Source organism: Myripristis murdjan, chromosome 13 (genome assembly GCF_902150065.1).
Source record: "Myripristis murdjan chromosome 13, fMyrMur1.1, whole genome shotgun sequence".
Taxonomy (NCBI): Eukaryota; Metazoa; Chordata; class Actinopteri; order Holocentriformes; family Holocentridae; genus Myripristis; species Myripristis murdjan.
In genome coordinates this window covers 4880072-4907986 of record NC_043992.1, presented here as the reverse complement: position 1 = coordinate 4907986, position 27915 = coordinate 4880072, and the positions used below count along the sequence as shown (strand labels likewise).

At 45.5% G+C, this 27915-nt stretch overlaps 1 protein-coding gene across 1 annotated transcript; it reads left to right on the top strand.

Annotated features, from left to right (window-relative positions):
* Positions 1-171: 171 nt before the first annotated feature.
* On the top strand, positions 172-26790 carry kcnk6 (potassium channel, subfamily K, member 6). The gene is made up of 3 exons (XM_030066349.1): positions 172-621; positions 11890-12282; positions 25056-26790. The coding sequence occupies exons 1-3, from the start codon at positions 261-263 to the stop codon at positions 25310-25312; spliced, it is 1011 nt and encodes a 336-aa protein (XP_029922209.1). The 5' UTR covers positions 172-260; the 3' UTR covers positions 25313-26790.
* The last annotated feature ends 1125 nt before the right edge of the window (positions 26791-27915 follow it).

Here is a 27915-nt window from a genome sequence, read left to right as displayed (position 1 = left end):
ATCAGACTGGACAGGAGGGGCTGAGGGAGGGACGCTGACTTTATTTTATTGAAGTCATGTTGTTGAGCACCCGAGATGCACTTCCTCTGCCCTGTGCAGAACACACCCTCCTCCTGTTCCTGTGGGAGGAGGATACGGTGACAAGGAGGGGTTCAGCTTCAATTAGGACGGCCCAACAAAAAAAAAAAAAAAAAAAAAGAAAAAAAGTTTGCAGAGAGGAGAAGGAGTCGGGAAGGCACCGAGCCGGGCGGAGGGACGCTATGGTTAGCCGCTCCGCTGATGTTAGGAAACGCGTCAAAGGAGACATGCATTCAGTGAGCAGGTCCTGGCTTCTGCTGACGGGCTTCATCCTCTTCTATGTCATCTACCTGCTGCTCGGAGCCCTGGTGTTCTCCAGCATCGAGCGGCCGGTGGAGGACCGGCTGAAAAGCGACATGGAGGCGCTGAAGCAGGGCTTTCTGAACCAGAGCTGCGTCAACGCCACGGCGCTCGAACAGTTCCTGCGCAAAGTGCTCACGGCCAACAAGTACGGCGTGTCCGTCCTCAGGAACTCGTCCACGTCCTCCAACTGGGACCTGGCATCGTCCATGTTCTTCGCCAACACTCTGGTGACCACCGTCGGTGAGCTGGCACACACACACAAACACACACACACACAAAGTTTTCCAAAAGTTCCGGTGATGGCTCCCACCAGGCGCTCCGGTTTGCAGCCTCTAATCTGTGTTTTGACGCAGGAGGCAGCAACTCCACTCACATTGTTTTTAACAGCTGCTCTTATTTTATGCACAAGTGTCATTGCAACTATAAACGGTGTCCTATAGGAATGTTAGAGTGATACAGATCAAACAGCGCAGAGCTCGGGGAGGTGAACTGAACTCTGCCGAGCACCGCAGCCACACTACAGTTCATTATGATGACCATATATAATGTCATAGGATATGTTTTATGATCCTTCAGCAGATAACGGCAGCCATAAAGGTGGCATTGAGCTCTGCCTGTGTGTGTGTGTATGTGTGTGTGTGAGCCCCTGAGGTCATGCTCCTCCAAGCTGAGGCTCTGTTTTATCACATGCCAGGATGGGCTGTGGGCTGTGGGCACACGGATCTGCAGCTGGGAGGCTTTCACGTTCATCAGAGGAATTTAAAAGAAAAATGCCTCCTGTTCTTTCAAAGGCCCGCTCATGTCCTGTAGCTTTTTTTTATTTTTTATTTCTTTAATCTCTGTCAGTCGGTAGCCTGGAGGGGATGGTGTGTTCAGTGTGTGTGCAGTGCTGACTGTATGTATGATGAAGGGCCTCCTGTGGTTCTGGTGATTCAGCGCACCAGAGAAGGGGAGAGGTGCAGGCAGTGCCTCTGTATGTTCCCTTCTCCTGGTAGGTGAAAAAAGGACTGCTTGTTCTGTCTGTGTGTCCATGTGTCTGCCTGCCACTGATCTCACACACCACCAACGTTTCTGTGCACGCCAAAAATTGTGTTGCGGTGATTCAAAACCTTTGAAAAACCTGTTTTGTACTGCAGTTGAGTGCTGAGTCCTCGGGCCGCCACGATGTGTTGCTCTACTGATTCCGTACTGTCATGATGATACTCTGGTGCTGATTCCATATGCGTTGCTATTCCTCTAGTTTGTGGATGTAAAGTTCCATAAAGCTGGGATTATTCTAAAGGCCACAACAGGTTTATACAATGATGTCATCACACATGAATCAAATGTGGCTCATTGAATCCACAAGAGTCTCAGCTTTCCAGTCAAAGCCAACTGATGCAACTCCAAGACTGTTTAGGCCCCAGTCTGCACAAACACACCATTTTACAACAGGCCACAAGAACACATGTGGACTGCAGGGTTTGTGGCCCAAACTGCATGGGATTAGCAGAAGGTGGGCATGTCTGCAAAGGGGAGAGCCGTGGCTGCCCAGAGAACCCATTTTCATTCACACATCTGGAGGTCAGAGGTCAAGAGACCCCGCTGAAAACAGACATGACAGATTTCCCCATGGCAAAATTTAGCCGAACTTTCGCTCGTTGTTTAGCTCGCCTTGCCGACAACCTAGCATGGCATGTTTGATACCAGCGGATTTTACTTTACTTTAAATTGATTCTGTAGTAAAGAAATCAGTTAAAAAATACTTAAGTGAATCATTTTTTCCCACTCATTCTAACTGCTCAGTTGTTTGTTCTGAACACTGGAGACGGGCAGGCACGCAGGCAGTGCCTCTGTATTTTCCCTTCTCCCTGTGAGACGATAAAAGGGCTGGTCTGTCGTCTTGAGTGTGAGCGCTGGAGGAGGTGGCGCTCTGCATTGTGCTGAGAGGACTCTTCTAGTTTCTTTCTTTTTTATTTTGTAGCTAAACTCATACTAGTGATGAGCTTGGCCCTGTGATGAAGTCGGACATTCCCATCCAAGCTCGGCCCTGTCTGCACACACGGCCAAACTGTATGGCTGTTCATTCTCATGCACAGTGACCAGAGGAAGTGTGCAGTGCAGTCAGGGCTTCAGGGAGCTCACATGGCACAGACATGAGACAAAGAAGTTAATAAGGATGAGAAGGAGGGGGTGATTTCAAGTTCCTGACATTTACCAGAGCACAGATTCCGGGTCAGATGTAACCATCTGTTGTGTGATTTAGGGTGTAGAAACCGGCTCGGATGTTCCAGGAATGGGTTTGTCGTTGAAATTTCTAGCCACCTGAGCTAATGACTGTGTAGGCAGCTATTTTCCTCGAGGGCCTTTTTTTTTTTTTTTTCAGACCACACAAGCTCAAGTTCACATGCATGGTCATATGAGCATGTGATGAGTTCATTTCCAAAATATGTAGCCTATCTGCTGCAGAAAACATGATGAGTGGAAGTGCTTGAACATTTACAGAATCTGAGGCCTCTGTAGTTAGACGGCACTTTTCAACTTGCGGATGTCTTTTTTTTTTTTTTTTTGGCAGCATCACTACACGGATGGTTTTTCTTTTAACATCCCGGGGAGGTTTTGGTGAGCATGCACTGTGTTTTGACCTCCTCCGTGACCTCCACTGTGTCGTGTCCAGCAGGAGCAGCTGGAGGTGAGACGGTGGGTGTGGAGCGAGGGGTCGGGCATTGAGCATTCACTTTCTCTTCACAGCAGATGTCGAGACAAAAATAGCGTCTCGATTTACATTTTTCACCTCTCGTTTCCTGTCAGAGTGAATGTCAAGGTGCCTGGGTGCAGGTGTAAGGTAGGAGGATGTGCATGATCGGTGCGAATGAAACTACCTGTCGCTGAAAACAACTGCACCTGATAGCACCCAAGTGTTGTTGGAACAGGATTTGCTGGCAGAACATATTTAATTGAAATGTTGATGCAGAAAGTCACCGCTCTTCTCCCTGGTTTGTGAATGTCATGCACACGCACGGGCCCATCATGCCTGTTTGACATTTGTCTGATGTGAGAACATGTGTTTCCCTCACACATGGCCTCTACCTAAACTTTGCACTGGAATTCCCCAAAGCAAAAACAGTTGCACTTGAGCAAACAGACAATATGTACAGACACACACACACACACACACACAATAATAAAGCAGTGCGAGGTAAAGAAATCAGAGCCAGGCAGAAAGCCTGTATTAAAGGAAGATATTACAAAGCCAGTCTTCCCCCCAGGTTTGGGTGTGGATGTTGCATTCTGGGATGATGTTGAAACCGTGTTAAAAGATGGTGCTGGTGCTCCTCGCTGTTTCAACAGTTTCTCTGTGGGAAATAATGTTACCAGAAAAAAAAAAAAAAAAAAAAAGCCAATCAGAGCTGGCTTGTGTTTGTCAAAACCAGGTTTCATCAAAAACCAGCCAGTCACGTCAGATGTCAGATTTAATGCTTTAGCAGCCTCGTTGGTGATGGCCATGCTGGGAGGGGAGGTGGGGCCACCAGCGCTGCCAGCCAATCAGCAGCCAGCGGCTCATTTAATAATGACTCAATGAAATAATCCACCAGGCTTGTTAGAGTCTGGGTGCAAGAAGCTCAGCAAAGTAAGTCACCTGAATCTTTTGATTTGCTCACTCATTTAAATGTCACAGCTGTGTTTTCACACAACAGGTCATCATATGAATTTGCCCAAAAAAGATGAAAACTCCTTCCCTTGAAACTCCTAACTTGGCTCTCACACTGCAAACTAAACTTGTTTCTTGTTTTGAAGTAGAAAGCAGCCCTGTGTTGTCTCAGCAGCTTCAAACATGGTTTTCTTTCCATAGCTGAAGGATATAGGAGTCGATACGCATGCACCCGGTTTACTGTGCGTTTACCCAGCTTCCCCCCGGGGATCAATAAAGTATCACTGCCTGTGATTGTGTACTGTAAGAACACTGGCTCTCTGCTGGGCTGCATGCCGACAGCATGACAAAGAGCCGGCTGTACTGTTTTCCACGATGTATCTTCACAAGCAAAGCCAAGCTGCACGTTCTGTGGACGTTGCTGTGGGGCGTTTGGGCAGGCCTGAGCCCGGCATGGCATCGCAGCAGCAGCAGCCCTTTAATTATGTGACCGACTCCTCACTGAAGAGCCTTTTATTTTGTGGGGTCAGGCTCGGCCACGCTGTAGGTCAGCAGGGGAATTTGTCTATTTTTATGTAAATTTTGAATTTGCATGCAAGAAAGCCTGAATGGAAACACTAGAATTTTGTGTAAACTACTTTAGGCTTTTACGCTTGGCTGAGGCGGATTAGCTCATGTACCGACAAATACATAAAAATATGTTAAAGGCTGAAAGTTGATTTGAAGAAATGACCCGGCAGACGTGCAAACATGGCGGCTGACTTTTAATAAAGCAGAGCGGCACTCACTGAGGGCTGGCATGACCGATTCTCCCACATTAATCAGATCCGTCCAGCGCTGATCGTGTCAGAGTCATGAGCTTTTCAGAATAACTCACATCATGAAGTCCTCGCTGATGGAAGCGTGCACTGATTCACATGCCCTGCTGCCCAGTGTTCAAAATGCACAAAAGATATCCACAAAATTGGGGTGGGAGCATGAGGAATGAGCAGAGCAAGTTACTGAAAATCACTGATGAGTTCCAGTTACTGCTTCCAAAGTCACTGATTGACTTTGCTAAAGACTGAATTAGTGCCTGTGGAAAGCAGCTTTTGTGAAACGTCGGCTTCAGTCCTCATCTGTCCCTGGCATCTCGCTGACTCGTCTGAAGGAAGCAGGTCCGTCTGTGTGGTTCTGAGCTCTGAGCGTGCACACCAGATGATAGATAGATCGATAGATAGATACTTTATTCATCCCGAAGGAAATTCACAGTTTTCAGCAGTATCCACAGAGTACAAGATTAAATAAATCAAAAATAAAGAATAAAAGATGACACTAGAGATCTAAAGATCTACACTGCAAAAACGCAAAATCTTACCAAGATTATTTGTCTTATTTCAAGTCAAAAATGTCTTATTTCTAGTCAAAATGTCTCATTACACTTAAAATAAGACATGATCACCTCAGAAGTAACTTGTTTTTAGACAATTTTCACTTGTTTCAAGTGAAAATTCACTTGAAACAAGTGAAAATTTGCTTGTTTTATTGGCAAAATCTGCCAGTGGAAAAAGTGAAAATTCACTTGAAATAAGTGAAAATTAGATAGAAACAAGAAACAAATTTTGCCAATGAAACAAGCAAATTTTCACTTGTTTCAAGCAAATTTTCATTTGAAACAAGAGACAAACAAGTTACTGCTGAGGTGATCATGTCTTATTTTAAGTGTAATGAGATATTTTGACTAGAAATAAGACATTTTTGACTTGAAATAAGACAAATCATCTTGGTAAGATTTTGAGTTTTTGCAGTATAAGTACCCAATGTGCAAAAAACAAAAAACCAGTGTGCATAGATGTACACAATGTGCAAATAAGATGTGGGCAATGTGCAAATAGATTTGGGCAATGTGCAAATGTCCAAGTCTGTGGGCTTCCTGATTATCTCTGTAGAAAGGTGTTATTTTCCTCCGTCCCTCAGAAGATTAAAACGATTATTCGTCAGTGTGCATGAGAGTTTGTTTGAATAACTTTATGAAAACTTCCCTGGTGGCACAACAGGCAGCTGCTGGTGGGTGGATCTCTGTCACACTATTGCGGCTCGCAGAAACAATGAAGGGGGAAGTTAACGCTAACGCAGGAAATGAATTAAAAGCATTGGCCCGCTGCTAAAGTAATTTAAAAATGAGGAATTCAAAGCTCAACCATAGCCCATCTCAGGCTCACATTAATATTAGCTAATTCGATGTGAGCTAAGTTAACCATAATTCGCTGCATTGTTGTTAATAAAGTTATTGAACAACCTGCCAGGTAAAACTCAACTCCTCCGAGTCCGAATCCAGAGCCCAGGGTTTCCTCACTCACAAAACATCACAGAGGGAAGCTGCTGGAGGCTTTCATGACTCACTCACTGCTGGGCCACGTAGGCAAATGACTACCTACACACACACACACACACACACACAGCATCACCAGCCCGGCCCACACACTGCAACATGCAAATTCATACATGAAGCAGAGGAGAAGTGAGACGTGTTGAGGCGAGGTCTGTCTGCCGCACCGTTTCCTTCCCCTCTGCCTCCTCCGAGGTGCCGATGCCCACAGCTGATAAGCGGGGCTGCCGTGTTTTTGGCGTGTTGCCCCGCGTGCCGTGTCAGTGCGCTGAACTCCAGGGCAGCGGCTGTGTTGTGTTTGTGTGGCCGTGACGCCCTCAGGTCAGCTCAGCGGGACAGCAGCCTGCTGACCTCTGTCCTTAAAGGCATACCGCTCATTTTGAATCACTCTAGTAATGTGTCAGTCACTTGCCTTATAGTGAGAAAGTGACTTTGCCGAGTACGTTTTGCTCTTTTCAACATCTTTCAGTGAATATGGGAATCATGACTGTCAGTGTCAACCCATTCTTAAGATATGCTTTATTTTAGTGGATTTTTTTGTTTTGTGACACTCAAGAAATCTTTTTTTCTTCTCTCGCTGCAAGGCAAGGCGCATTGTTCTGCCCTGATCCTCACCACAGCAAGAGAAGAGTCCTGGGCTCTTTTTGTTTTAGGATTTGGTTTCTTTTTTTCCACCTGGCCAGCAGGAGAAGAGACAATTTCCAGTACCTCTGAATGACTGTAGAAGTAAAAAGATGAGCGGGAAGCTAAACTGGCCAGAAACTGCCGAGCACAGCTGAGACGGTCTCCTCCAGTGTCTCTGCGGAAACCGTCTGCAGTCTCTGTCTGAGCAAACCGCCGGCAGCCGGTTTTCATTTCCTAGGATGGTGACGGAATGAAATGAACGCCCAAAACACAAAACAGCCAAGCCCGGGTTCACCCTCGCTGTGGAACGAGCTTTGTCTGCTTGGCGTTTCGCCTCGCTTTATTTCCTTTTTCCTGTAGTCTGGAAGTTTCGGAGCTTCCTATTGGATGTTGTGCCGTCCATCGGGCACCGTGCGCTGTGATTGGCTGGAAGCTACACACCCTCTGCCCAAAGAAAAGAGTCCCAAGATCAGCAAAAAAAAAAAATCCAGGCAGAGGGCAGGGTCTCTGCACACACTGCAAAAACACAAAATCTTACCAAGATTATTTGTCTTATTTCAAGTCAAAATATCTCATTACACTTAAAATAAGACATGATCACCTCAGAAGTAAATTGTTTTTAGACAATGAAACAAGCAAATTTTCACTTGTTTCAAGTGAAAATTCAAGTGAAAATTCACTTGAAACAAGTGAAAATTTGCTTGTTTCATTGGCAAAATTTGCCAGTGGAAAAAGTGAAAATTCACTTGAAATAAGTGAAAATTAGCTAGAAACAAGAAACAAATTTTGCCAATGAAACAAGCAAATTTTCACTTGTTTCAAGCAAATTTTCACTTGAAACAAGAGACAATTGTCTAAAAACAATTTACTTCTGAGGTGATCATGTCTTATTTTAAGTGTAATGAGATATTTTGACTAGGAATAAGACATTTTTGACTTGAAATAAGACAAATAATCTTAGTAAGATTTTGAGTTTTTGCAGTGCGCACACACACACAAACACGCACCGCTAGTGGCTCACAGTCATGATGGAGAGGATTAGTTTTGTGTCAGTCTGTAAATAGTTTCCTACTCGTTCTGCCTTTGAGTGAGTCTCAGGTGCATGAAGGCAGTAAACCTGTGGAGGAGACAGTCAGCCACAGTGTCATTCTGCTGATTCTCTTGTTTTTCTTGTGGGTCAGAGTGTGGTCGTGCCTGTCGCTGGATGTCAGGGGTCAGCCAGTGATGAGCCGTGTGTGAGCGTACTCCTCCGCCACGTCTCACCAAACTAACACGGTGTGTTGCTGTGGTCTGGTGTGGTGAGGCGGTGCAGAGCAGCGCTGGGCTCTCCTCCGGCTCCTCTTGGCCGATGGCAGGGCAGAACCTGCAGGGCAGACCTCCACAGAGGAAGCTTTGTACTAATCTCAAACGCAATCCTTCCTAAACAAGCAGTGCCTTTTTAAAGAGATTATCTGAAGCCGCCTACTGATCACAGTGGCTTCTTCAGACGGAGGCTCTAATGAGGTTAGGTCTTCTAGCTGTTACGCTGTCGCTTATAAACGGATTAGGCCTAAATGATGAGTCATGCTAATTCACTCTTGAAGAGATACTCATTTTCTTTCAGTGGGATTATTTATTCAAGCTTTTATTTATCTGGTTCACTTCTGCTTAGATCTTTGGAGATCCAGGATCTTGATCTCAGCACTAAAGCCATCAAATTTTAAAATGTTACAAGCAGCGACTTTAAATGTCTTTTAATGGTTACTGGTACAAATTTTGCTTTGACACAAATAAAGGAATAACTGATGGTTTGGTTTTCCAAAAAAAGGGAAACTTCTGTTGTCTGAGATAAAAATGGTGACTTTGTTTTGTGTCAGCCTTTTGTGTTGTTGTTGTCTACTTTGGCATCTGAGGCGATAATAAGAGATTGAAATAATAAAGTTATTCGTTTTGATTTGTGTGTTTATATCTCACATCACATCGTATTGCAGGGTGTGCATGTACAAACACTTACTTGGCGTGGATGAGCACATTTTAATTTGTATTACACCCCATCAAGCTGCTGACTCCCTGTCTGGTCTGACAGGGGGCTGCTCTGGTGGCTGTGGGGGAAAAAGTGTGTGTTTATTGAGTTTATTGTGCTTTTTGGTTACGTGCTTGTACTAGTGCTGGGCGGTATACCGGTTCATACCGAATACCGGTGTTATTATTATTTTTTTTTATGATATGAATTTTTCAGATACAGTACCCAAATTCCGGTGTGTGTGTGTGTGTGTGTTGCGCACATAACGTTTGGAACAGCACGCAGAACGTTGAGCCGCGGGACATCGTTAGAGGGGGAACTGTTTTTGCAGTTGCACTCACTAAGCAGAGGGGACCCAGAAAATGAAGCTGAAGAACTTTTCCCAAAAAGAGGAGCTGTGTCGGCTGTTTGTCTTCGGCTTCAAAAAATCCGTCTGGCAAAGGCAGAGAAACTTTCCAGCTACCACAGCGCACTGACATAGATTGTGTAACAAAGCGAAGAGTTGCCACTCCGCTCTATTTTCACTGGCCAACAGCAGCACACTGGCTTAGCTTGTCTATTCAGAGAAGAGGTATCACTTCGGCTTATTTTTCAATCTATGTTATCACATGCATACCACTGCTCATTCATTGGTAGCTGAATTGTTAGGTCTATTTGATAAGTAATTAACATTTTTAAAATAATAATAATAATTTAACATATTGTAAATCAGTCAAATCCGTCTGCATATTAATGCAAGTGGCCTTAAATTTGCATAATAAAAAGGTTCTGTATTTTGACTGCTACTGTCATGCATTCTGATTCCTTCACTTCATTAGAATCATGAGTGCCACCTCTTTGCATCATTTTGTGTTTCCATGTAAACCTGTATTAATACTAGGGTGGACAACTTGGACATTAATGTCCAGTATTCATTCCTCATGACAGTAAAATAGGTCATTCTAAGTTAATTTACTGCAGTAATTCTTCTCTAAATCATTAGAAAATGTGGTTAACACCCAGTCGTGCATGAAAAAAGAAAATACCGTCATATACCGTGAAACCGATATAATTTTGAAAAATACCGTGATATACATTTTTGGTCATACCGCCCAGCACCAGCTTGTACTGTGACTTAGTTGTTTCTATTATGTTTTCATTGGGTGCACTCACTGCAGATTAACTTTCTCTCTCAGCTGAACCCAGGCCGGCTCAGCAGCACCCGTCACTTCAAGCCGTTTTATTTGTGTTTGGGGGATAATGGCTCCCTGTAGTCCGGTTTGACTCAGTGGCTGCTTGCACTACAACCCGGCTTTTATGAATCTGCTTACCTGAAGCGTGAGCAGTTGACGAGTGTTGACCACGCTTGCTCCATATCTGTGTTTTCTTGGCACTGAGCAGTTGGCAGCAGCTCAAGGCCAGCAGCTCGCGGTGAGCTGGAGTCGCCGTACGTGGTTCCCCTCGCCGGAGCAAACCGGCTCAGACCAGCATCAGGTAGCAGTGCTGCGCTGTGGTTTTAAGTGGACCGATTACCTGTCCAGCTTTTCTGGCTGGACAGGTAATCGATTGTGTGTTTCTGTGGGATCAAACTACATGTTGAGGCAACTTCTTAGACTGTTGCTCTGCAGAGTTGATGCCTGTGGTCTACATCACAGGCATTTCTTATGATCTCCCATGGGCCCTCATCAGGGTCATGATGAAGGATCCTGATGAAAGCTACAAGCCAAACCACATTGGTCTGTCAGTAAAGTGTTGCTGCAGGCTTGGTTTCTGCAGATCTTCTCTGCTCTCCATGCACCTTGGTAGTTGGTGAAGATGTGCTTCTGCTCCTCAGAGTTGGACCAAGTGTCTGGGGTCTAAATCACTTTAAAGGGGCATGAAATAATTCACGATGGCCACAATGGTCTCGCTGTTGGAGGACGGTCCCGGGGCAGAGCTAGAGCACGGACCCTAAGCTCTTGTGTGTTTTTTACGTTTCCACTGCTTTCCAAGAATAGTGAACTTTTTGCAAACAGGAGGTGGCGGAAACATGGAAGATCATGATGATTTAGTGTCGTGCCACTGTGTTGTTGTAGTTGGTCTGTTTGGTAACAGCTTGTACACAAAGTGATGGAGGCTGTGACATGGCGGCAGCTGAAAATGGACACAAACGGTGTGTGTTTATCTGGATTACGAGCTGAACCGTCTCTCGATAGAACGGTCTTTTGATCATTTGTGTCAGTAGTCACCAGGGTGGGGGTGATACGCTCGTGCTGCTTGCATCATGATCGTTTAATCGATGAGGGACGTTTCAGGGCTACAACTCAGAGAAGATGGGCTGGTTCCTCCATTGGAAGCAGAGGTTAAGGGTTCCTGTTCCTGCAGTGGAGAAACGATATTAATGATGTCTTTTGTCTCTAGCTTTTCCACAGAATTTAAAGGGTTTTCCATTTGGGTTTTGTTTGACATGTGTGATAATATCAAACTGTGAGCCCGCTGTGTATTCAACTGAAGTGAATTGATCTTTACATGCTTGTGCTTCATTGTTGAGCAGCTGAAAATGTGAAAACAGGACAGAAAGTTTTAAGTTTTAAGTTTTTAACCATCAAGTTGCTGATAGTGGATACCCGACCTGTCAAACTCCCTGTATATATGATTCTTTTTAAAAAATTTGTAGTGCATAGTTAATGCACAGGGGTTTGCCTGGCTGACGCTGGGGCTGACAGATATTTCACAGATGGTACGAGGACGGCTGGTCCTCCTCCCTGCACATTTCACTCTACATATGCAAACTCAGCGTGCTGCCAGTTTCCCAGCATGCCTATTTAACATTTAACACTCTTCATTTAACACTTTTTTCATCTTTCTGTCTGTCACGCCTCCTCTTCTCTCTACCTCCTCTCCCTCGTCTTCCTCTGTCTGCAGGTTACGGTCACAACACTCCTCTGTCTGACGCGGGGAAGGCCTTCTCCATCCTCTATGCCCTGATCGGCGTGCCCTTCACCATGCTGGTGCTGACCGCCTGCGTGCAGAGGCTCATGTACCCGCTGGTCTACGCCCCCGTCGGCGTCCTGCAGCGCACGGGCATGGACCCTCGGCCCGCCACCGCCGTCCACTTCACCCTGCTCATGGTCCTGGTGATGCTGTGCTTCTTCGTGGCGCCGGCGGCAGTGTTCAGCGCGGTGGAAGTGTCTTGGTCCTTCCTGGACGCCATCTACTTCTGTTTCATCTCGCTGTGCACCATCGGGCTCGGGGATTACGTGCCGGGCGAACAACCGGGCCAGAAGTACCGGCCGGTATACAAGGTCGCCATCATGGGTGAGTCCAGCCGTCTCACTGGATTTACAGTGGATAGCTGTGGATGTACTTCAGTAAACACAGCAGTCTGTGCTTGAATTTTATAGTCAAACGTCATTTAAATGTGATGTAAAGCATGATTACAAGGATTACAAGGATTACAAGGAAGTTTATTTGTCATTATACAACAGATTGTATAGTGAAATTAGTTTAATTTACATCCCGTCCAAGAAACACAAAAAGACATGACAAATGAATGAAAGGAGCATGGTGGCACTTTTACTTCACCATTGATGTGCCTCTGTGACCCCGTGTCCCTCTGACCAACCAGTTAGAGCACACAAACTCATGCAGACATGGTGCGAAGAGGGCAGGTGCACCACAGCTACACCGAGGCCCTCTTCAGCTCCAGATACGTCAAACAGAGACACCGTGTTCCTGCAGAGACGCCGCTTTCATTGAGGTTTAAAATGCACTCAGGTCTGGCTGGCTGACTGGTTTTGTGAGCATCACTCTAATGTATAGATCCTCCAAGTGGAGCTTTATTTAAAGAATAATAATGCAAACTTTTCTAGCTGGTGAAGCTGCTCTGGAAGCATGAATCAGCCTGTTGGTTGAGTTAAACATCAACAGGCAGAGCCAAAGAGCCACAGTTCTTATGTTAACTCACTTTCGATTGAAGCCTGGTGTAAAAAAAAAAAAAAAAAAAAAAGCCTCTTGCTAATAATTGGAAAACATGTGCTGCGGCCAGTTAGTTAGGTGAGCTCTGGTTAAAGCCACTGACGGCACCACTGATAACACCGCTAACACCACTGACGGCACCACTGACAGCACTGACACCACTACTGAAGGCACCACTGACAGCACCACTGACGACACCACTGACAGTACCACTGACAGTACCACTGACACCACTGATGGTACCACTGACGACACCACTGACAGTACCACTGACAGTACCACTGACACCACTGATGGTACCACTGACGGTACCACTGACGGTACCACTGACACCACCACTGACACCACTGACGACACCACTGACGACACCACTGACGACACCACTGACGACACCACTGACGACACCACTGACGGTACCACTGACGACACCACTGACGACACCACTGACGGTACCACTGACACCACTGACGACACCACTGACGACACCACTGACGACACCACTGACGGTACCACTGACACCACTGACGACACCACTGACGACACCACTGACGACACCACTGACGGCACCACTGACGGCACCACTGACAGCACCACTGACACCACTGACACCACCACTGACACCACTGACAGCACCACTGACACCACTGACGACACCACTGACCGTACCACTGACCGTACCACTGACCGTACCACTGACGACACCACTGACGACACCACTGACGGTACCACTGACGACACCACTGACAGTACCACTGACGGTACCACTGACGGTACCACTGACGACACCACTGACAGTACCACTGACACCACTGACAGCACCACTGACAACACCGCTAACACCACTGACAGCACCACTGACAACACCGCTAACACCACTGACAACACCGCTAACACCACTGACGATACCACTGACACAGCTGACAACACCACTGACAGTACTGACACCACTGACAGTACTGACTCCTGTCTGCCTCCCTGCTCGATGCCTTTCAGTCTCAGATTTAAGACCAGAAACACCCAAAGAAAAAAAATTGCATCACTAAAAATCACAGATCTCCAAAACATCTGTTTCAGGATCTTCCCACACCTGCTGCTGCCCCTGCCTGTCTCTGTCTGCAGTCTGTGCTCCTGGTTAAGAAATACAGCATACACAGTGTTGTTGTTGTTGTTGTTGTTTTCCTCGCTGGTATTCCATTGTTTTCTTGTCATCCAGCTTTCACTTGCACTGAGAGTTTGTATTTCCTGCTTGTGTTCCCTTCCTTTTATTGTGTTGTCTGCCTGCTTCACTGGCTGTTCCCATCTGGTTTGAATATCATGCATCGCGCGCGTGTGTGTGTGCCTCACATGTCCTCTGCCGTGGCCGTGTGTGTGTTTGATAAGTAGGCGGGCCTCCTCCTGGTCCCGGATGCCGTTCATATCAGGATGTGTTTCTGCAGAACGTGGATCTTAAACAAACACTGCTGTTTCTGCTTAATAAAGACAGGATATCACACACACTCCTGTAGGCGAGCACACACTGCGTACACACACTGTGTGGTCAGAGTTACAGACTGTAAGCTGAAGTAACCTGCAGTAACCAGCTAACCAAGACAGCAGCTTCAAGTCAATACACTGATCAAGTTGTATTTTATATAACGAAGCGTGTCACTGAAGTCTCTGCTTACAGAGCAGCCTGTGCACACCTCCCCTAAAAACACTGAAGTCACTAGTTACCATTTTGAAATCTGTAGCTTACATTGTCACTGAAATAAATGTAATAGATTTTAGACCTGCAAATCATTATTTTCATTATCGCTTAATCTGTTGATCATTTTTCGATTCATGGATTAGTTGTTTGAGCCATAAAATGTCAGAAAATGGTGAAAAATGTAGATCACAATTTCCCACAGGCCACAGCGACATCCTCAACCCAAAGACGTTTAGTTTGCTGTCATAGAGACGAACGAAACCAAAAAATATTCACATTTAAGAAGCTGGAATCAAAGAATTTTACATTTTCTTCTTAATAATAACTTATTTATTATCAAAATAGTTGATTAATTTAATAGTTGGCAACTAATCAATTATTCGACTAACCGTTGTGGATCTTCTAGATGTAAATAGGAAATGTGGTGCCTCAGCTTGTGCCAGCGTAGTTGTTGAGGCTCTAACTGGAGTGAAGCTCACTCCACAGACAGGCGGCAGACACTCCGTCAGAGAGAGCTGAGGTCCAGATCAACTTTCTAACCAGAGTGTTGAGCCATTTTTTCTCTTTAATAATGACATTAATGTACCATGACTAGGGATGTATATCGTTAGGATTTTCATGGTACCGATACCGATACTGCTTATCGGTGCCGGTACTTATCAATACACGTATTGATACTCTTAAATTTAATTTGGTGTAAAAAATTAAGACGTGAAAAGAATTTTAAAAAAACATGTTTTTTTAATGATATTAAATATCAAAAACAAAGTTCAAGGGGCCGGTGGTAACACAAGCACAATCATGATTCATGAAAACACTGGCAGGCTACAGCAGCAAGCAACACAAAGAATAACAGCTTATTTGACTTATTTTCCACCTCACCTCAAATAGGGTCTCTGCAGTAGGGTAATATTGAACACAATATTAACTTAAATATTTAAACAATATAAATACAAGTAACATATGGTACTAATAAACTTGTGCCATTCGTGCGCAACCACGGGGGAGGTGGGGTTACAGTCAGGCTGCACAGCCCGGACCGGTACCGGTTCGCGGACCGGTGGTTGCGGACCGCTGACGTAGATTATCAAACACGCTGCATTGTTTGGCTTTGAAATAAACTGCATGTGTGCCAGATGTTTCATTAAATTCGATGTGCTACCTCCCTTGCGTGACGTTGCTTTAAGGCATCTGTTGCATGTCACAGAGTCTGCATCCTCCTTAGACGTGAAATGTAGCCAAACCTTGGAGTGTTTTGCCTTCGGCATCTTTATTGATCCTCTCACTATCAGTTCTGATCAACAAGTGTGCGGGGTAGCGGCGCTGACGTCACGTTCAACAACCACAAGTTGACGCTGGAACACCAGCGACCGGCTAAAGGAAAGAACATGTTTAGCTTTTATGAAGCTGTAACCTGCAAATCTAAAATGATTCATCAGTTGTCAAACTGCCAAACAATTCACTTTGTCACATGACTAATGATCAGCTAATGGTCTCAGCATCAGCTGTAGCCCGTCAGGTGACTGGTGTTTACCTCAGAGATCCACTGTGGACACACACTGTGTGTGAGGCCGGGCCAGCCAGCAGGACTCACCTCACACTCCTGTCCTAGCTCGCTGCCCGACGCTCACACAGCGCTGCCAGATGCCTACACACACACACACACACACACACACAACACAGCCAGAGCCAGAGGTGACAGACGCTTTGTGCTAACACTGCTGATGAATTTCACAGCTCTTTTCCTCACTAGCTCTTGTTTTTTTCTTTCTTTTCTCACCTTCCTCCTCCTGACAAGAACAAGAGGAGGCAGATTCTGTTAGACGAGGGGAAGCAGGGAAGAAAGACTGAAGGAAATAAACAAGATTATGATTGACTTGTGTAGAATACAGCATCAGGATAACAATGATAGTAAAAAAAATTTATATTGCACTCACTGAAACATTAGTTAGAAAGTAGTAACACAATTAAGCATAAAAAAGCCAATCTAAAACAGTGTGGTTAAAAGTCAGAACAGACTGATCTGACCTCTTGAGGAGGTTGAGCCGTCCTGGCAGCAAAGGTCCCACCCCCTTTCAGATGGTTTGGGTTTAGGAGCGTTTAGAGGAGACTTCTCGATTGTAAAACGTACAGGCAGCCGGTGTGTGTTCCTGCAGACCCGGTGGCGTTGGAGCAGCAGCTGAAGACGTGCTGTTTGCCTCTGAGGGAGGCAGCAGCGCAGCAGGTTTGGGTAATCCAGGCGAGAGGATATAAAGGCATGAATGACTTTCTGTGAATCGTTAAAGGACAGGAGCGGCCTAATTTTAGAAAGAGCTCTTCAGTTGAGGAAGGCATGCCTCAACAACTCGCTTAATCCTCCTCCACAAAGTTGAAGTTCTCACTGGAAGCCACCGCCGGCTTCCTTGCAGAGGGTTCACATAAGGTCAATGTATAGAATTATGTTATTGCATAAATGGTTTATCACTGAGTCGCCATCTGGGCTTCAGTCGACATCTGCATAAACACTCAGCTGGAGTGAAGGAGCACAGAGCTGCAGAGTCATAGTTTTGAGGACTACACTGACCATTTGAAGTGACATTTAAAGGAGCAGTCTGTGATTTCTCCATGATGGTGCCTCCACTTGGTTTGAGTCGATGTTTACTGACTTTACACACACCTGCCAGTTAGATTTATGCCTTTTCCAGCAGCAGCAAGTATGAAGGCTTCCAGTGGGGGAAAATCAGGCTACATACCCAAAGCATGTGAATACGTACGCTTTTTTTTTTTTTTTTTTTTTTTAATTAGTATACAGGTATGGTCTGGTTAAAGTTTTAAGGTTAGGACCTCGGAATGACTCAGATTCAGAATGACCTGAAACGTGCTCCTAAATGGGTCCCAAAGTGTACAGACCAAAGACTTTTGCTTGACAAAATATCATATCTCCCATTCCCTTATAATGGAGGGTCCAGTGGGCCGATATCTCCACAGTCGAACCTCCTAGCTTCACGTCCACTTAAGGGTTTTTGAGGACACTGAACACACCAGTCTTTACCCCGTCTCACTGCGATGGCGGCAGATGATTTCACCAAGAAGGAGCATATAGATGGTGAAAAGGATGGGACCCAGCACAGAGCCTTGAGGGACGCCTTGGTTGACTGGGGCCGGGGTGGAACTAGAGTCTCCGATGGTGATGAACTGTTTCCTGTTGGTGAGATAGGACTGAAACCAGGAGAGTGCTGGTTGTACTTTTGTAGATTGGTATTTTCCCCAAAAGAATGTGTGGTTATACTCTTGGTTATGCTGGCGAGGAATGCTGGACCGGCTGCGTCTCTGCAACACCCTGCATCCCAGTCACAGCTAACGGGGAATTGGGAAGCTGATAAAGAAAACAGCTGATGCACACTCACGTCTGGAGGAAGGTAAAACAGCTGTTGAAGGAACTGAGCGCATTTCTCTTTGGCGATGGGATTTCATGTTTCAGGCAAAAAGAAACAGCTGTTCAAATATCCACACACACACACACACACACACACACACTTGCTAGACAGTGAGTCCCAGAAGTGAGGACTGCCTGGTCCTGCCCCAGAGTCGGGCAGCCTGCCTCACTCATGAAACTGCTCTTTGACTTCTTCAATTTGGCACTCTGAAGATTTTAAACTTCTTCCTCCATCACATTCACTGCAGGTTAATCCGATTTAACAAAAAAAAAAAATAATGGAAACGGAAATGGAAAAGATATTAGGTATTAAAGGCTTAGATGATCATTGAAAGCCGGTTTTTGGAATTAATATGAAACCCGGAGAAAGCAGTGGAATACAAATCCCCGATTTAAATATCAACAGTATAACTTGTATATAAAACACAACGTGGCCTGGATGTAATGGTAAACACACCTCTTGGTTTTTATGGCCGAGGCCTGTGCCGTGTGCACGCTGCACTACACACACATCACAAGTTAATGGTCATATCCCAGTTATGGTGTAACGAGACCTTGTGAGCCATCGCTGCCCCATGATTCATGGTTTTAATTTGCGCTCTCACGCCCCGTTAGGAGAGCGCTGTGTTCCAGGCCGTGTCACTGGCATGCTGATTGTGAGCGCTACGCCTTCAAACGCCTCGCACTCACCACAGTGGCCGCGTCCTCGCTGTGATTGAGACGTCGCTGCCACGTGGTTAATATGATCATAGTCATGTTCAGTTCCTCCGCTTCTGTGTGAGCCGCCTCCTCTGTAATTGAATTAGGGCTGGAATGACTGTTCCATGTTGAAGTGGCCCTGCACAGAGATGAGTGCAACACACTCCAACCAGTTTATTCAGATGACGGCCTTATGGTCTGTAACGCCCTGTCAAACTATTTAAAAACAGCTGCTGCTGCCTGGTCTGTTGTTTGATGGCGGATCCTTATTCCAGAGCCTCTGCAGTGGAGTCTGACCGCAGGAAGATCAAGGGCTTCTTCATAGATTGCCAGTTTTACACTGATGTTCAACAATCATACGAGAAGAATCCATCAGAGAGGCACAGAGCGCGTCTGTCCTCGGATCTTCACAAACTGCATTATAATAATAATCACAAACCCTATTTGTCTAGCTATTTTCAGAACAGACCTGTTCTCTGTGGGATGTCAAAAGGCATTCTGGGAAGTGTAGGAAATCACTAACCCAAGTAGAAGCAGACGCTGAGGGAAAAATCTCCTTGGGGCAAAATCTGCTTTTCCCGACTTCCCCAGACTGAGACCAGATGTTCAGTTCAGTGGTTTAGTTCCTATGGGTTAGCATTTCCTGTTAGCTTTGCATAAAGACTTACACTTCTTGGAATATTTCTTTAACAACTCTGTTGGTCTGAGGAGAAGTCAGATGGTGGCGCTGTAACCTCTGAACACATTTATCTCTCCATCTGTCACAGAGGAAGATCCACCACTAATAAACTTTATTTCAGTGCAAAAGGGGAAAATCTGTGTACATGAGCTGGAACATTTAATTTGGCAAAAGTACAACTATTTCAACCAGAGCAGAGCACCGACGTGTTTCTAACCGGTGACCAGCATCCCTCGAAATCAAAATGTCTTTTTTTTTTTTGGTTTGTTTTGTGTTTTTATAGTATATGCTCAAATGTGGCCTTATATCTGGAGTCGTCTCAGCACTCGTGTAATCTGCTCTCTCACTAGTTTTAAAGCAACGTTGCTGCTGCGTTTGTGGTCCGAGAGGCCGGGGCCGATGTGTTGGGACTGTTTTCTTCTCCGTCCTTCTCGGCTAATCTCCTGCTTTCAGGCTGGAAGGAGGCCCGGCGGTTCACATGGAGCGGCCAAACGGATTTTTTTCCTTGTCCCTGGGACTGTTATATAATAATGATATAGGTCAGATCCAGTCAGATTAACCCCATCGGTTCCCGCAGCCTCTCTCTGTGGAGGATTACCGAGCAGCCGCCTGCTGGGGCCTGTTCCTCTCACCGCCTCCTCAAAACAGTGTGTGCCCCACACATCTGCCCTCACATGAAGGTCAGGAGATCAGGTGTAGTACATAACATGTTGGCTCAGCTAGGACTTCTAGCTGCTTGACCACCAGCACAAACAAAAATCACTTACATTCTCAAAAAGCATTAAGTTTAATGTCTTTAAATGTCCCTTTACTTCATAAAATTTACTTCAGATTTAACTGGTGGGTGAACTTAATCCACAGCGTCCCAGCGTGGATGCAGGAAATGAGCTCTTGTTCCTCATTAACACAATAAATATTTACCCATATTGTCATTTTTTAGTGGTAGAAGAGGCTGGCAGCAGCTTGACCTCATAATCACAGACACAAGTCAGAGCAACACCAAAATCACACTCAAAATGCTTTTCCACAGCAGCAAATTTCTCTCTTACAGAATTTCTGGTGTCGTTTTTTTAATGTTTAGGATTAATTTTCTGCTGTATTTGACAGTGACAGTAGAGAGAGACGGGGCAAGACGGGACGACCTGCAGCAGAGGCCCTGAGGTCGGATTCAAACACAGGACGCTGCGGTCAGGGTTTGTTTGTTTTTTTTCATGTTTGCTGCTGCAGAGTCACTGTGACTGCTGTGTGTCCTGCAGCATGAACCTGTTTGGTCACCTGTGCATTCACACTCAGACACGACTGGTTCTCCTCTGGTTTGGGTTGGCTGGCAGAGACAGTTTGGTGTGATCCTGGCCTAAACACACAGGCTGCCTGCAGCTCCTTAAAATGTCTGTAAAGTTTAAAAAAAAAAAAAAAAAAACAGCGACAGATGTCTTTCACTGCGTAAAGATAACAGGAGAAATTGTGGAAGTGAAATGTTGGGAAGTGAAAATAGAGAAGAGAGAATTTAAATAACAGAAAGGTGAAATAAAAACATTAAAAAAATAAGTGTAACAAAGTAGTTTACATGTAAACAAGTGTCTGTTTTTTTTTTAATTGGTGAAAGGAAGATGCAAATGTCATTTACACAGAACAAAGCTGATGGTACCGCAGGCAGCATGTGTGGGCTCAGCTGGTAGAGCGCGTACCACATCAGGCCGAGTGAAGCCTGACCGCCGGGGGCCCGACCGCCCTCTATCTAACACAGTTGGACTGGACAGCCCGTATTTAACTTCCTGATGTGGTTCTTGTTCTGTCCATTAATAGTTTGTTACTTCTGGTTCTGAGTTGGGTCTTAAAGAAAAGCAGCGGTGGCATTTTGAGTTCTGTTTAGATGAAACAGAAAGTTCGACCAAACATAAAGCCTGACTTTTACTGTGGTGGGTAGTGCGATCTGGACGTCGATTTTTGAACTTTAAAGGCAGAATGAGCAGGATGGGTCGGTTGTGGTTCATAAACACAACATTCAAAGTCGGCCAAGATACCACCACTTTTCGTTTCCTAGGATGGCGATGAAATGAAACATCCTCCCCCGGACATAGCATCGCCATCCTAGAAAAAAAATGTCCCGTCACTCTTCATCCTCCTCATCTCCCTCAGCGCTCGCCAGCAGCTGCAAGCTCAACCCCAGATTGACTCTCTGTGGAACGAGCTTTGTCCGCTCGGCGTTTCTCCTCAGGATGTTCACTTGTTTTCCCCGGCCTTTAATTTTTGCAGCTTTCTATTGGACGTTGTGTTGTTGGTGCCCAAAGGCCGACACCAGGGGCGGACTGGGACAAAAAATCGGCCCGGGCATTTTGGACCAGACCGGCCCACCACATTCGATAACACACACCTTTCCGGTCTTTTTGCTCTCTTAAATGTGTATAACACCTGTGCAACTCTTTAAAACCATAATGCCATGCAATTAGTTAGCTGGCAGTGTTGGGCACGTTACTTTGAAAAAGTAATTAATTATAGTTACTAGTTACTTCTACTAAAAAGTAATTAATTACCAGGAAAAGTATTACGTTACTTTTTAAAAAATTGTTCAAATATGTCAAATTACTTGGCTGCCCCAATCATACTGGCCTATAGTACTATAGTGGAACAATAAAATACAATAGATGAATAGGAATTGAACTTTTTTATTCTATTGAACAGGCCACAACTGGCCAACACCTTTTGGGCATCTATTTCAGATCAGTAAGTGCAGGCGCCTATCAGCATGAATGGAGAATGAGCCCAAACTGCACATAGGAAGGTCATGGCGACAAACAAAGTATACCACACAAATCCTTTAAATCTGAATCTGATTCGATTGGTATATATATCTCCCCATAAAGTTAGAACAAGGCATTAAAAAAGGCAAAAACAACAACAACAACAACAACAACAAAAAACCCCAAAACAAGGCAAAATAATAATAATAATAATGATAATAATAATAATTTAGCACCTGGGTTACAAATTCACAAAAAGAGTACAGAAATGAAAATTACAGAAACGCTAAATGCCACTGTGTGTGTCATCTAGCCAGTGACAGGCAGAATGATAAGAATCACTTCACTGTCATGGTTAACAACAAACTGAGGTAATAAAGTAAAATCCAACTTTTGTCCGGGTGGGGAATTGAACCAAAGATCTCCTACATGGCAGACGGGGGCACTATCCGCTCTACCATCGGGAATTGTGTTCCTCTGGCATTGTTTGGGCTTGTTCTTCATTCATATTGATAAATTACGAAAAACCGAAAAAGTCTGATCGGTTTGAAAATTGACAGCCGCTTTTTTTCTCGCAGTTTCTCTGCGCCACTTTTGCGTTTTCTCTCCATCTCAGTAGATCCTATGAGATAACGTTCGACCCGCGTTGCACTGCACACCGGCTCACCGAGCCACAGGCTCATGATATGATTGGGCCAGCCCCGTGTCAGTGAAGGCAAATAACCAATGGGCCACAGCGTGTCTCAAGGGCCGGCCCGGTGCTGAGTAAACAAACTCTTGCAATGACTTTATTTGCCAAAATCATTATGCAGGCGGGACCAAACTACGCAAAAGGGGTTGTTTAGCAATGTGACTGGGCCAGCCCAGTGTCGATTGGGCCGCTGATCTACTGGTCTTACGGTCAGCTATTTCAATAAAAAAAAAAAAAAAGTGTCGGGGGACTGTCGGCCCACTTAGCACATCGGCCCACCGGGCAAATGCCCGGTGGGCCCGATGGCCAGTCCACCCCTGGCCGACACCCAGAAGAGTCCCGAGCTCAGCACAACAAGAAAATCCAGGCAGACACACACACACCAACACACACCTCTAGTGGCTCAGGGGATATGGTTGCGAGGGATTCTTTTATACATTGAGTAGGATTTTCCTTAAAAAAAAAAAAACACATTCAGCCTGTAAGGATACAAACGGCAGCAAATGGCATCTCCTGGAGCAGGAAAACAAGGCGTGCTCTCACTGTCTGTGCTGTCCCTGTAAACACACCAGGACTGAAGGGAGGGAGAGGGGCACACACTTAGAAAACAGAGTCTTATGTAGTCCTGTGTGTGCCTGCAGCCCCCCCTGTTAGCTAATGAGAGCTGAGGCCTCAGCCCGGCCTGGTAACCTACTTGTCCACAGGGAGGGCAGCGCCATCCAGGCCCACGACCTCTGCCCTCACAACACATGTGACTGACGTAAACCTCGCGGCCAGCAGAGGAATGGGAGCAGAAACTTGTTTTGTCCTCTTTGTTTTGAAGCGGTTTGACTTAATGAAGCCATGCAGCCGTCCGTCTGTCTGTGGTGTCCAGTCGGGGTCAAAGCCTCACATCTACCCCCTGGACGCTGGGCAGACAAAGCTTAGAGGCTCTGGTGGGGATTAGGACTGTGATGGTTTGACCATGGAAGTGCTGCCTGGGGACTTTCAGGGTCTCCAAACACGTTGGTTGTTTTCTCCATATGACCTCCTCTTGGCTTAAAAACAAGATAAAAAACATACCTAATGCTTCAGACGTCAGGCAGTCACCTCATGTTTTCAGGAGCATTCGGTCTTATTCGGGAGCTTTCTCTACTTCCTGTTGCATGCAATCTGTTACTTTATGTCATTTCTGAGGTAGAAATGCCAAATCGATTAATCAGACTCACAGCCTTACTTCTTGGTCCTGGTTGTGCCACACACTTAGGAGTTTTAGTCTAAATTCCAGATTCACTTTTGATCACACAGTACCTAAAGGAATAACCCCCTGAGACCCAAGGAGAAAAAGTGTCTTCCAATTTAACTTTTTTTTTGTGATTTCTTGTCTATTTAGAGTTAAAACAACTCACAATTTAGAATTTCACAAAAATATTTTTATTTTAGATTTTACAGTACTGTAGTGGATTTTACTGTAAAAAACAGATAATTTTAAATTTAAATAAAAAACCAATCAAATAACCACAGATAATCAATTACAGACAATCAATGCCATTAACAAGAAAATATATAATTTTCATAAGACTTCCTGTTTCTTTTTTCACGACGTGCGTTTTTCTGCAGCTGCCATTTTGGCTCAATAGAAAGTGGGTGTTCCCCTCATCCCACCTTATCATATGAGATATCATTGGAAAGGCCTGGATGTCCTCTGCACACCAGGACTTGATAGGGCAGCTCAAATGAGTAAAAGGATATAGACGATCAATTGATGTCCACTACAGAGGACATAATTGAATAGGCTGGGTCTCAGGAGGATAATCCAACATTTCAGGCAAAATCTCCTTTCCCTGACCTCCCCAGGCTGAGACCAGATGTTGGACACCATTTTCTCCTCTGTACGTCCGGTGGTTCTGTTCCTATGGGTAGCATTTCCTGTTAGCTTAGCATAAAGACCTGCAGTCTATGGGAGTTGTTAGCCTGGCTCTGTCAAAGAGAAAAAATAACCCTTCCAGCAGCTCTGAAGCTGTCTGAGTTACATAGATGTGTTATTTTGAACTGTAAGGCGGTGGATAACTTGCGTTCAGTGGATGTCTGATGGTAACTTGAACAGACGGGATGGTCTGTACTGTAGATAACTTTTATATAACTTTCTTTTTTAAATTTTTGAAATCAAATGTCTTGTGCTGTGGAATGACCTCTTGTATTTCTGCCCCTCCTCTCTCCAGTCTACCTGTTCGTGGGTCTGATGATGATGTACCTGCTGCTGCGCACCTTCCACAGGATGGCCGACCTGCACGGCCTCACCAACTTCCTGCAGCTGCCGCACTGCGAGGAGGCCGAGCTCGACGACGACCGCGAGCCCATTATCGAGGACGAGCCCGAGCGGCAGAGCCCCGCCTCCCCGCGCCTGACGGAGGAAGGCGCCACCAAGCCGCTGGAGCCCGGATCTCAGCCCTCGTACAACACCATCAACAAAGGCTGAGCCGTGGTCTGGGAGGACGAGGAGACAATACCTCACCTGGAGGGCTGAATCTCAGGTTTTTTCTCAGTTCCTCCATCTGTTCTTTTCCTGTCTGAAACAGGAGAAAGGGTGAGAGGAACTGAGACGGGAGTTTTGAGATTCAGCCTCTGGGAAAACAAAAGACACACTTAAAGACGAAAAAGGAGTTTACCAGCAGTGAGAAGGGCTGTGGACTTTACGAACCTCACTTGAACCGTCCACATAACTAAGGCGGCACACCCAGGCTGAGAGGCACAAGGCGAAGCTTTCCTGCACAGGCCTGGCAGACCCCGGGGAGGCGCTGCACAATCACGGGTTTGCTGGGGCTTGGCTCGGTGTGCTGACAGCCTCACACAGCACAGGAAGGGCTGGGACCAAACACCGGCACTCACTTTGTGCTTGATGTCAGACCAAAACCACGCCCGACGTGTCTTACAAGTGTTCTATATGCTGTGTTGTAGCGTTAGTCAGGTCACATGACACCTAAGTGCTGGAGCTGGGCACCAGATGCAGTCAGTCATTTCACAGTTAGTTTGTTACGTCACACTTGTCACTTCAACATGATGTCTGAGCTCTGATCAGAGAAACGCACCGTGCACGTTTGCTCACAGGTGTCCTTTATGCATGGTCTAGCTTGGGCTCTGTCACCTGTCACACACACGTCCAGGCTGCACTGCCTCCAGACTGTTTACTGGTTTGTAAAATACTGATTTTAGTCTGTGGTCCGGCTCTTATGATTACATTTTCATCCTCGTGGTACTTTTAATGCACCCTCACATGCATGGATTATGGAAATCATATTGAAACGACAAGTGTTGCGCCTGCAGGCTGCTGCTCCGTGTCCACACTGAGCGGTTCAGTGTGTGTGCAACTTTACCGGGACATTTCCCTTCGTCTTGTAGATTTCCTCTGTGTGTTTTTGGTCTAAGCTTGGAGAGAACGGACGAGCACTGTGCTGTATCAGCTGTCTTCTTTTATGGTGCTGCCCCCTAGTGTCCACGTGTATGTACTGCAACGTCCGACTAAGCCTCTGAAAACAGTCATTATAGGGTTAAAGGGTTGGAAGAGGTGGAGTGGAGGAGTAAAAAAATTGAAAGTCCGGGTGGATAAGAAGTGTTTGTGCTGACGGAGGGCGTGGCGGCGTCTCAGCAGGAAAACAATGGCCGTCAGTCACCACCTGCTGTGTTTACCTGTCAGATCCACTGTGAGTCTGTCTGTCTGTCTGTCTGTCTGTCTGAGACCAGGACGGAGACTCACACCACTCCACAACACCTGCCTCTTCCTCTCAGCACCTGAACAGCAGTGAGCTGCGTGAAGTGTCATTTAAACAGGCCAAATATATCTCGATACTGTAAATGTAAATATGTCTTTGTCTGACCACATTGGTGTACGTAGCTGTAGAGTTAGAATATTAATTAGATGTGTATTCACACCAACAATAAATAAACTTTGCTTTGTAATGCTTTGTCTTTCTTATTTTTCCACTCTGGTGTTGGATTCCTTCCAGCAGGCGCTCATATTTCCACGATAAATCCATCCTCAAGCAGAGCTGGCGTGTGTGTGGCGTGTGTGTGTACATGTTTGTTTTTCCTGCAGACATTTTGTAATAGAAAAGAGCATAGTTAGTATCCATGCTTTTCAGACACTCCGCCCTTACCATCAGCTGCAGTTTGAATATTAATGCAGCCCAGTCAGTCCTCCAGTTGACTGTCCGTGGCGCCTCCTCAGGTTTTGTCCTCTGATGTCAGCTGGGGTGGGAGGTGGTTTTTGGCCTCAGAGCCGTGAGATGAATACGTTTTTTTTTTTTTTTTTTTTAAAAGAGGCTCTTCAAGGGCAAAAATCAAAGCCACTTTTTTAAGCACATTGTCTCAGACAAGTGCCAAAACTGTACTCAAGCTGCGCAAACTCATTTTGCAAGCTGATGAGGTTATGAAGCTGCTCATGGTGGGGTACAGCTGAAGAAATATTGGTCAGAATAAGCAGCTTAGTTCTGTTTTTCATAACTGGACTCTGAACAGGATAGTGAGGCTGCAGCAGGAGGAGTCCTGCAGGACAGATGGTGCAGGTTGAGGTGAGTGACCACAGACAGGAGATCTGGAGGAGCAGGTGGGCTGACGTCATGTGTGGGTGTAATTTCACTGTTGGCCACGTGGGGTCAGTGTAGTTGGCTGCCTGAACTTTACTCCTGTCATTTAACCACATCTGCATGTGCTGGCAACAACTCTGCACCATTTAAGAAAAAAAAAAAAAAAAAAGCTGGGCAGGTTTTTGCCTGATTTCAGTGTTGACAAAAATATCTTCCTTGTTATGGTAACGAGCTTTTCATCTGGATTTATCTGCAGGTACTGTATGACCCAGGTCCACCTCAGTGCATGCTGAGATAGACTCCAGCTGCCCAGACCAGGAATAAGAGGGTTTATAATTACAAAATGTTTTTCCTTGTCTTGATGTGAAGTTTGACAGGTGTTCCTGCTGACTACACCACGTTACACTATATGAACATTATTCTTCAACAATCAGCAGGATGTTACAAAGGTCTGAAGCCACAGACACTGTTGGTGTCTGTTTGGATCGTGTAATAACGC